The 10612-nt window shown below is 36.7% G+C and overlaps 1 protein-coding gene across 16 annotated transcripts; it reads right to left on the bottom strand.

The window, feature by feature from the left end:
• Positions 1-531: 531 nt before the first annotated feature.
• On the bottom strand, positions 532-10545 carry nfyal (nuclear transcription factor Y, alpha, like). Of its 16 annotated transcripts, none has more exons than XR_014609437.1 (11): positions 10415-10522; positions 9699-9784; positions 9066-9152; positions 8324-8470; positions 7847-7978; positions 7457-7559; positions 7119-7291; positions 3553-3726; positions 3357-3464; positions 1492-1603; positions 532-1322 (listed from the first exon to the last, which is right to left on the bottom strand). XR_014609437.1 is itself a non-coding variant. In XM_084138379.1 (10 exons), exons 2-10 carry the CDS (start codon positions 9768-9770, stop codon positions 1260-1262), a joined length of 1059 nt encoding a protein of 352 aa, XP_083994505.1. In that variant the 5' UTR covers positions 9771-9784; positions 10415-10522; the 3' UTR covers positions 532-1259. The 16 variants fall into 16 exon arrangements, 12 of the variants coding, with proteins under 12 accessions (XP_083994505.1, XP_083994507.1, XP_083994506.1 ...); XR_014609438.1 differs by having other exon boundaries at positions 7137-7291; XR_014609439.1 differs by lacking the exon at positions 9066-9152.
• Between the last annotated feature and the right edge of the window lie 67 nt (positions 10546-10612).

The raw sequence follows: 10612 nt of genomic DNA, 5'->3' as shown, positions 1-10612 counted from the left end.
TATCAATACAAATTGAATATATTTTGAAACCGTATTCTTTTCAACTTACTCAAAAGGATAACTGTAAACAAATGCGCATAACTGACCTGGAAAATAGGCTATGAGATTTAAATAGACAGTTGACACAAAAAAAATCTTATAATTTACTCACTCTCATGTTGTTCCAAACCTGTATGACTATTTTTTGAGACACAAAAGGTTGTGAAAGTGAATGGTGAATGAGGCTGTCTATCCCTTTTGGAAATACACTAAAGAAATTCGAATTAAAAAAATAGCCTAAATGTTTCATTTAAATTCCTAAATACGCAGTCTTATATATATATATATATATATATAAAAAACACACACACAGATAAGTACATGTAAATAATTGTAGGGCGCCCCCGCCCTGGTTAAGAGACACTGCTTTAAAATATCTGATTTCAATTGCACTTTAGTAGATCAAGTCATAGAACTGTTTGATTTAGGATCATTTACATCCTTCATGTGCTCACACAGATTAGAATAATAAAGGCAAGTTCACAAAGCAAGATCTTTCGCAATGCATTTCGCACACATTTTTTTTAATCAAAATACAGGTTAGACTACTTCAATGTCCAAAACAATAACTCAAGAGTATTCACATTTCCAAGTAGGAACTAGATGAGGTGGGAACACAGGTCACTGGATACACAAAATTCACTCGAATTACAAATGATAGTTTTTTCAAAACGCTAATGTAAAATGAATTCATGTTAAGGGAAATCTGGATAAAAGCTTGGGAAACAAGGACACCTCTATATGCCCGGTGTTTCCTTGGTGACTAGGACTGATTTTCCAAAAATGTTGCCCTTTTGCCTTTATTGTTTCCCCCAATGCTCTTTTTCCCATGCCAAACATGTACACATAGCCTACACTGAACAACACTACAATGAGCCATACTGCCACCTTTGAGAAACATCACGGTAAATGAGTCCTTGGTTAGCTGCGTATCCTCCGTCTCTGTAGGTCAATTTACGCTTTGCTATTTAATTGCTTTTTAATTAAATGGCAAGCTGTATTCATTACGCTGTACATTAACAGTAATGGCTCTTTCTATATGCGTCCTCAGGAGAAACAGCAGACCATAGAGAGAAAACAGGGCCCCTCCCTTCAGTGGAAGACATGAGACAGGAGAAACACAGGCCATGATGAATTAGGACTGTTAGTGTTGCATTGGAGATTCACATTGGTGTAAATTTGGGCCTTCAGAGTCACTAAAAATGGTAGCAGTCCTAGTGCTATGACACCCGGATCATCTGGGCCACAGCCTCGTCTCCAGCCTGGTTCTGGTCCTGTTGCTCCTGCAGGGGTGAGGGGGAGAGGAAGAGGGTCAATCATTACCCTCACGCCTAATTTTAGATATGCTTCACTCAGCACTAAGCCTTTTTACTAGGGTTGAGACATCATGACTTATAGCATCAGGAAAAACACTGAATAACCAAGAAAAAACAGCAAAAGGTTTATGTTTACCAAGCTGTCACATCGTTGGATTTCAGGAAAATTTAGACTTCTGTTCTGTAGAACTGTTTAACGTTACAGACTTCAAAGCTTCAAATTTGTCCTGTTCTAGTCAGTGAAGTACCTGGAAATATTAAATCCCAAAACATTTCTGAATAAAAATGACTTGACAAGACAAACAGGAATCATGAATCACAAGGCACGGTTCACTGCTGTTTCACAGTACACTACTGTTCAAAAGTTTGGGGTCAGCAAGTTTTTTAAAAATGTTTTTGAAAGAAGTCTCTTATGCTCACCAAGGCTGCATTTATTTGATACAGTTATACAGTAGAATAGCAATGTTGTAAAATGTTACAATTTAAATACATTTTAAAATGTAAGTTATTCCTGTGATATCAAAGCTGAATTTTCAGCATCATTACTCCAGTCTTCAGAGTCACATGATCCTTCAGAAATTATTCTGATATACTGATTTGGTGCTTAAGAAACATTTCTTATCAATGCTGAAAACAGTCGTGTTGCTTATTATTTTTGTGAAAAACTGAAGAAAAAAAAAATCAGGATTCTTTGATTAACAAAGTTTTAAAAAAATCAGGATTTAGAAAATAGAATTTAACATTGTAAATGTATTTACTGTCACTTTTGAGCAATTTAATGCATCCTTGCTGATTAAAATGATTCATTTCTTGTTAAAAAAACACTTTACAATAAGGTTCATTAGTTAACATTAGTTAACTACCTTAGTTAACATTAACTAAGAATGAACAATACTTCTTCAGCATTTATTATTCTTAGTTCATATTAAGTTCAACTTTTACTAATACGTTATCAAAATCAAAGGCTGTATTTGTTAACATTAGTTAATGAACAGCTGTATTTTTATTAACATTAACAAAGATTAATAAATACTGTAACAAATGAATTTCTCATTGTTAGTTCATGTTAAGAACATGTAATGTTCATACATTAACTAATATTAACAAATGAACCTTATTGTAAAGTGTTACCAAAAAATCTTACTGACCCCAAACTTTAAAACGGTAGTTGAGTTTGTAGTTTGAGTTATTTTTCTCAGTGAACCTTTTGGAAGTCAGTCAGAATGTTTATTCAGCATAAAAATCACAACATGCGACAAAAATGAACACAGTTGACGACACTGCACAGTTTAAGCCAAGCAAGAAAGTACAGTATCCACCAAACAAAACAAAACAAATGCTTCCTCAAAAAATGTAGGACACAAAACAACATAAAATATTTACATTTCAAACAAATCTCATTTTTTTTAAACTGGTTCCTCAAAAAAAAAAAATCATATTTTCAGGCAGTGATTTCATGATTGAGCTTAGCAACCTGAGCATTCATGCTTTCTTTAACCTCCATGCTGTAAATAATAATAGTGCTTAGATCAAACAGAAACAGTCACATGATAAAGTCAGTCACATTGTATCAGCGATTCGGAAGAGCTGCATCAGTATGCAAGGAATATCAGTGTTTTCATCGTGATTATGTCATGACTGTGAAGAGATGATCTTTTTCTTGTTAAATATTGCAGAAATCCAAGTTCAGACAGGCAGGTCGTAAAATACCACACGATAGATTTTGCAGATCATGCAGTCTGTTCGCACAGATGCTTAACTAGCAATGAGACATGATGGGACAGAATCAAGCAGCCAACAAGCACAGGAAAAAGCAGGAGGTGATGCGTGCAAGAGCAGCCAATGACAGCATGTCACACCGGGAAAGGAGTGAGAATGCATCTGCTAAGCGGAGATGAGCGTCTAAGCGAGGGGCTCAGTGTGCTCGGGCAGCCAATGTGCGCTCACGAGTTCGGTGGCATTGCAGAGGTCTTCCTGCTTGACATGGCCCTGCGCTCTCACCTGCATGGCCAAGGCCATTTCTTCTTTCTCTTTAGGTGAGAAGAAGCGCCCCCCGTCACCGCGCTTCCGCTGCATGGCGTGTTTGTGACGTGACTCATGAAGGTATTTCTGTAGGGGAGAGTAAGGAATCAGTCTGGATATGAGACAGAATTCATTTCAAGATGCGCATCATGGCATTCAGAAGAGGAGGACTCACCCTTCTTTCTTTAGGGATTTTGCCCTCTGCCTCCAGCTTGGCACGAGCTTGCCGTCTCTTTAAGATACGATGATATTGCTTGGCATTAACATACAGTGGCTCCTCTTCGAGCATCTCGGCTCCTGGCAGAGGGATTCGTTGGATGGCTGGCACAGCACCACCACCCGGCATCATCTGGAAGAGCGGGAAGGAAAGAAAAAGGGGCACACAGAATTAATTCAATCCATGTCCAAACCTGAACAGACATAAAAACGTATTAACAAATGTAACAACTAAAATCAATCAATCAAATCAAATTAATTAGCAATCCAGTGATCAGTCAGGTGACAGCTGATGTAATATGGACTGAAATTTGATGACACACTAGCGTGAGAAAAGGACACCCACAGAACAGCTGAGTGGATCATTTGTGAAGAGGCGAGAGGCAGATATCATCCTGACACCTGAATCAATGCTAAATATTAACAGAGCGGATGGAAGTCGCCACTTTCCACTTGCTTCTGAGTAAATCATCAAATTTTAGGAAGATACCTGAAACTAGGATTTTTTTTTTTATTGAAAGACACTGAATGCTATTACATATTAAAGGAATAGTTCACCTTAAATACAATATCATTATTTACACCCTTGTGTTGTTCCAAACCTGTATGACTTTCTTTCTCTCATGGAACAAAAAAGGAAAAATGTGTCCTATCCAATCTTTTTTTTTATATATATATATAATAAAGAAATTGAATCTGGGGATCTGCGGGCTGTCAGGCTCCAAATGACAAAGTAAGCACTGTTCACAATTCATAAAAGTGGCCAAAATGACTTTATATTTCAATTCAAATCTTCTGAAGTCATACAATAGCTTTGTGAGATGAACAAATAAACTTGTCATTATTCATTTACAATCTTCCCCTTCACAGTAGTTCTTATTTCTCATTCCCACTTCAAGCATGCCACATCGTGATCAGTCAATGTGACACCTAATCATTCATAATGAAGGGTCACATCAAAAAAGGAGTTTCAATTACTTAAATTTAACCACTTTCATGATATTTTTATGGTGTTTTTTTGTCATTTTGAATTTTGACAGCCCCGATCCAGATTGTTTTCTGTAATAAATAACATAAAACATAAATATTAGAAGAAAAACTTGTACTTAAAACACAAAAAATGTTGCCTTAGCAGGGAATAACATAATAGCGACACCAGCAACAGGGGCAACACTAATCATGGCAACATGCTGATTATACTAGACGAAACAAACAAACTAGTTAGCCTATACAATTTAAGGAACATAGAAATGTTGCCATTAGGGCTGAGCGGTATATCGAGTTTGTACGATATTTCAATATATTTTAAATGATATAGAATGAGGCAATACCGTTTATATGTAGATACAGTAGTTTGATATTACGAGCACATCTAAAAAATAGCGGAGGACTCAGAGTGAGCTGCTACGGAGGAAGTGCATAATCAAATCTGTCCTAAACATGAGACAGGCTTTATATTAAGGGCTTCAAAATAACAATATAGTTAATGCATAGGCAATAGTTTAAAGTGGCTTGCTCTGTCCGAAGCTCTGACAGATACACATTGGATATACATTTTGCTCAAATATTTCTTGTTGTACATTAAATGTGCCATATGTAGATATTAAACCTACAAGTGTATCTCTATGACAGCAGTAACTGTAAAGTGACTATTGCAATTGGGTAATCAAATGTGGACTATATAATTACTATAAGCTCAGATAAGTGAATGTGTTTTCCCTTATCTGGTATAAGGGAAAACACATTCACTCATCTGAGCTTATAGTAATTAACATTTAGTCTGTGCTTTTGTTTTAATTTATTTTCATTTTTAGTTTAGTGAATTCAGTGAAGTCAGAATGTAATGTGATTTTAGCATTTTTTGCATATAACAGCATAGCCTACATGGTTACATTCACTATATTTGTTTTCATAGCCTTCAATATAAACATTGTTTATAGGACAACATTGATTTTTTTTATCCAAAAAAAAAAAAAAAGAGTAGAAGATACAGAGATATATTGTATATCGACATTCAGCCACAAAATACCGAGATGATAACTGATATTAACAAGTTTAAGTACTAAAACTATTAAAACTTAAACAAAAATAAATTAAAATAGAAATATTATAAAATAAAACTTAATAAAATGACAAAAGCACATAACAAAATTACTAAAACTTAAACTAAAATTCAAATGAAACTGAAAATATCATTTTAAAATGTAATAAATACTATAATAGTATATAAATGATAAATGAACACTGCCACAGAATAACGAAAGTCATGTGAGTTTGAAACAACATTTCAGTGAAGTAGGGCTGGGAGATATGGCAAAAAAAGATAGAAAAAAAGATATCATAAATGTTTTCATATCAGTCGATATCGATAATTATCAGATAAATGACAAATCTTTCTTTTTTTCAAGTTTAAAGGTAGATTTTTGCTCCTGAGTGAAAGTTGTAGAAACCAGACTGTTAGTGGTTATAAACTACTCTTTATTGTAAGAACATGACAAATATTTGGTAAACAGGTGAACATTTCACAAATCTGAGGTAGGTACACTTTTTTTTAATTCTCTACAATTTTCTTTCCTTTTTTCCTTGACAAAATAAATATATATTTTTTTATTTTTTGCTTAGTTTCTGCATGTTCTAATAGGTGATATTGTTTCAAATCATGAAACAGGTTTGTTTTACCTGATTTTATTGGCACGTATCTTTGGTACAGTTTGCCGTGCAAGCTGCAATATTAATTATATTACATATGTTGTCCCTTAGAAACGCACATTTGACAGTAGCTTGAGTTGGTGATGCAGTTAAATTTGTTAACAAAAACAGTAACATCCATAAAAATTGTAACAACCTAATTTTTATTTGGGTAAAAAATGTATATTCTGACAGTTTACCATGGTTATCACAATCTAAATGTATGATACTATAGATGGAAGTAATCACCAAGGTAAAACCATAAATATAGCACGCAAAATGTAACTATATGGGTTCTATGGTATTTGTTATTAAAAACAGTAGCCTAAATACATTTATTATAAATACAAATGCACAAGTGCTATAGCTTAATAACAAAAATACTTTCTGCCACAATAAAATTGAGCAGTTAGTGTTACTACAGTAAATCCATCGTAAATGATGGTGATTTGTAGATTGAAAATTCTAACTGGATCATTCATTGCACAATGTTTCTTGTGTTTGTCAGTGCTGTTGAGAATGTCAGCGCTGTTTCGTCTGGCTTTAAACTAGTTTATATCACTAAGACATTTGTGTTCTTCGTTGAATTTCAGCGCTGTTTACTTTAGTAGGGATGAGTCATGATTTTCAAATATTCGATTAGACATATTGCCCAGCCCTTAGGTGAACTATCCCTTTAAGGTCAAATCATTTGTACAAATCTATTTACTTTTCAGAAGGTTGGATCAGCACGTGAAAAGGCGAGTCCACAAGCAAGGTGATTGAGTTTTAACACAGCATGCACCCTCCTACACCTGTGATGACTAATGAAGGGGACGGTTTAAGTTGGTTAGATACCTCATCAGGAGGTCTTACCATGACCATTCCCCCAGTGTTCACCATGTTTCCGGATACTGGCAAGGTAACGGTGACTGTGCCCTGCCCGCTGTTGGTTGTGGAGGTGTTAGCGGCCCCTGCTGCCTGGACAATCTGAGTGCCTGCCAGGGAGCCTGCTGGGATGGTGATCATGCCTATGGAGGGGAGAGAACTATTAGTCCTCACCTGAATAACCTTCAGTATAACGGCATATTCATGTTTGTTAAAACCCTGATTGATCATCTAGTTTATCTTGTTCATGTCTGATTTAATGTTTACTGAAGACAGATAAGCCAGGTATAGGTATTGTATTTAAATACCCTGCTGCAGAACTGTGCCATCAGCGTTCACAGGCTGGTATACAATGGTCTGTCCTTCAGCTGTTTGGGCAACCTGCTGTCCTTGTAATGTTATCTGCTGCCCCTGTAATACACAATACAAATTAATTTATAGTTCATACAACAAAACCAGTGTAAAGTAATCTGAGAAATCTGCCTTATACCAATAGCACAAACTAGTCATTATAGTTGTTATGACAGCATTCTCTTAATTCGTGCACCACATAATATGCATCAGTGAAAAAAGAAAGTACAACGTTCCCACACCATTTTAACCCCGATGTTATTTATTTGCATAAGTGTTCTAGGTTTGGAATTGTTAGTTACATTCCAACTAAACAGTCAGAGAAAAAAATAAAGTGTGTTTGAGACCTGGTTCTGGCCTGCGGTAATGGCAGTCTGGGGCTGCTGTATGATGAACTGTTGAGTCTGACCCTGCTGACCCTGCAGTTGCAGAGTTTGACCTCCCTGCAACTGAATCTGACCCGGCTGAACCAACTGGATCTACATTTACACATAAAAAAAAAACCACTGATTACAATAATAAGGGCAACAGAGAAGAATTTAGATAATTTTACCTTGAAATATAATAATAAACCATTGTTCCATTATAATATGAGCATTAATTATAACAACAAATGGATATTAAGATAATTTTACTGTTAAGTTTAATAATAATAATCACTATCCTCATCCATTGTTTGATAAAATATGTGCAATATTAACATAACAATATCAGAGGGATATGTAGATAATTTTGCTGTTCAGTATAATAGAACAATCTACAGATCTATTTAAGGAGACTTTCCCACAATGAGGAGTGTTGATGACAACCAGAATGGCGCTTACCTGCTGAAGGCCTTGAGCTCCAGACACAGGCAACTGCATGATGGTCTGGCCCTGAGCTCCAGACATGGCCTGTACCATGATGGGCTGACCTGAGGATGTAATCAGCTGCCCGCCACTCACCTGGACCATCAGTGGCTGACCCTGGACCTGAGCGCACACATAAACTGAAAGTTAGCATGGTGAGATGTAGATATTCAACACAATATTAGACCTGAACATGCAGCTTTAGGCATTACACAGGACATACATAACTGTTTATGATGGATTTTTTTTTATTTTAATGGCCATGTTGTTCCAGTAACGTTACAATACAATACATTTTATTACTGTTTTATAATTTCTACAGAAAATGACCCAGACTGGTGGTAATGGCTGGAATGAGGGAGCTAGAATTTCATGTTTCAACATGATAATCAGACAATCATGCAGTTCATCCAAAATCCATACAGTGCTGTGAACTGATCAGTATAAAGTGGTGATAACATGCAAGTGATCTTATAGTAATGACTCCATAGATCTTTTTAAATTCTGTTCCAGACACATTAAAAGACACAAATTCTTCTTCTTGAAAATGTGTCCCAAGTAGATGCTTTGATGCCATGGACAACATGGAACATTAGACGAACCGGATCACGATTTGCTGTAAGTGAAAGCGAGGCATGCTGGACGAGCTCACATCCTCGCAGACAGTGTGACATGACGCATGCAACATCACAAGCCTGAAGGTCGGAGTTCACACAACTACCTGGAGCGTCTGCACTTGCTGGCCTGTTGCCGTAGTGACAGGTGCTTCTGTTTGCAGCTGCACTGCAGTTACGGTCCCCTGAGCCTGTGGACAATCCCACATCACACTTTGCTCTACATCCTCTCTTAAAGAAATGCACTTTGTTATTTTATACTTCCTAATCTAATCCTGTAATTCACACTGTCCATTTTTGATATTCTGGACCAGTGGTTCTCAACAGATTCACAATCAAAAAATGGTTTAGCAACTTTTTAAAGGGAGGAGAGAGAGAAAGCTGTGATTAATATAGTGATTGCGAACTGGGTGTGTTTGTGTCACATTAACCTTGTTTTTACCAGGACTGACGTATTTCATTTCAAAGGAGAGAGACTGCAGGCCAGTTCAATACTATTTACTCAGTCCTTTCCTTGAATTGGTAACCACTTCCTGAAGTAGATTACTCTCCTATTTTAAAAATACTACTGCACCTTATACACACACATCTGCAGTACATACAGTAAAATGTACAATTTAGACAAGTTTATTTTTAAATGCCTGAAAAAACAAACAAAATCAAACACACAGTCATGGTCCTTTTTCCCCCAGTGAAAGTCACTGATTAAACAGTAAGCTGTTTACATTGGCTCTTACCTGCTGCTGGATTTGCCCATTGGCAGCTTGCACCACTATCTGATCCCCGGTTGTAGTTGTATATTGCTCCATTTCTCCTTCCTCACCTAATTTTTCATAAAAACATAAAATAAATAAATAAATCAGGTGCAAGGCGTTTCCTACTTATTATTCAGTACAAGAACAACTAGCAGTCTTCTGTGAAATCATGACTTCTGTCTGGTGTCGTGATGGCTGCAGGTTTTGGCCAGAAGCCAGGTGTATTTTGAGACTGAATGTTTCCTTATTGAAGGTATGAAGGTATTTAACATTATGAACAGCATCTTATATTACATTCTGACTGTTTGTCTGATCTTTTTAGCTACACACACACAAAGTAAGTGGCTGAAAACTTGACAAGAAGGTCTGAATAATTCACAAATTTGCAGCATTTCACAAACAGTTGCTCCTTGTTATGGGCAAACCAAGGTAACTGAGATGCTTTTTAATTAGTTCAAAACAGCCCCTATTTCACAAACATTTGCAGGTCTGTCTTTGTTTTCGACAGCTTCACTAACAGTATCATTCATGTCCAGTGTCCGTTCTCGCGCGCGTATTGCTTATGGCTCGCGCTCTCTACCTCTCGCATAATTAACCGATTTGATTTCTGTATTCGGAATTAGTCATTTGGTTGGTCACTGACAAACCAATCCGTGTTGTCAGCTACCATTTCCCTTAGAGCAAGCGCAACCCTTTACCGTTTCTCCGGTTGTCCGGTACCCTTCTGATTGGCTCCACAACAGATCTCAAAAACCCAATCAACACAGTGGTGCGGACAAAATGGCGCAAAATGAGCCACACAGAGAAGAAAGGGGCAGGCTTGACGCATGTGATCGGCGAACGGAGCCGAGTGTTGCCGAGTAAAAACGGAAATAATCGAATGACTGCCGCGCATG

This window comes from Abramis brama (assembly GCF_963993115.1).
Source record: "Abramis brama genome assembly, chromosome: 16".
NCBI lineage: Eukaryota > Metazoa > Chordata > Actinopteri > Cypriniformes > Leuciscidae > Abramis > Abramis brama.
The sequence above is the reverse complement of the archived record's forward strand: the minus strand, read 5'-3'. Positions and strand labels throughout refer to the sequence as shown.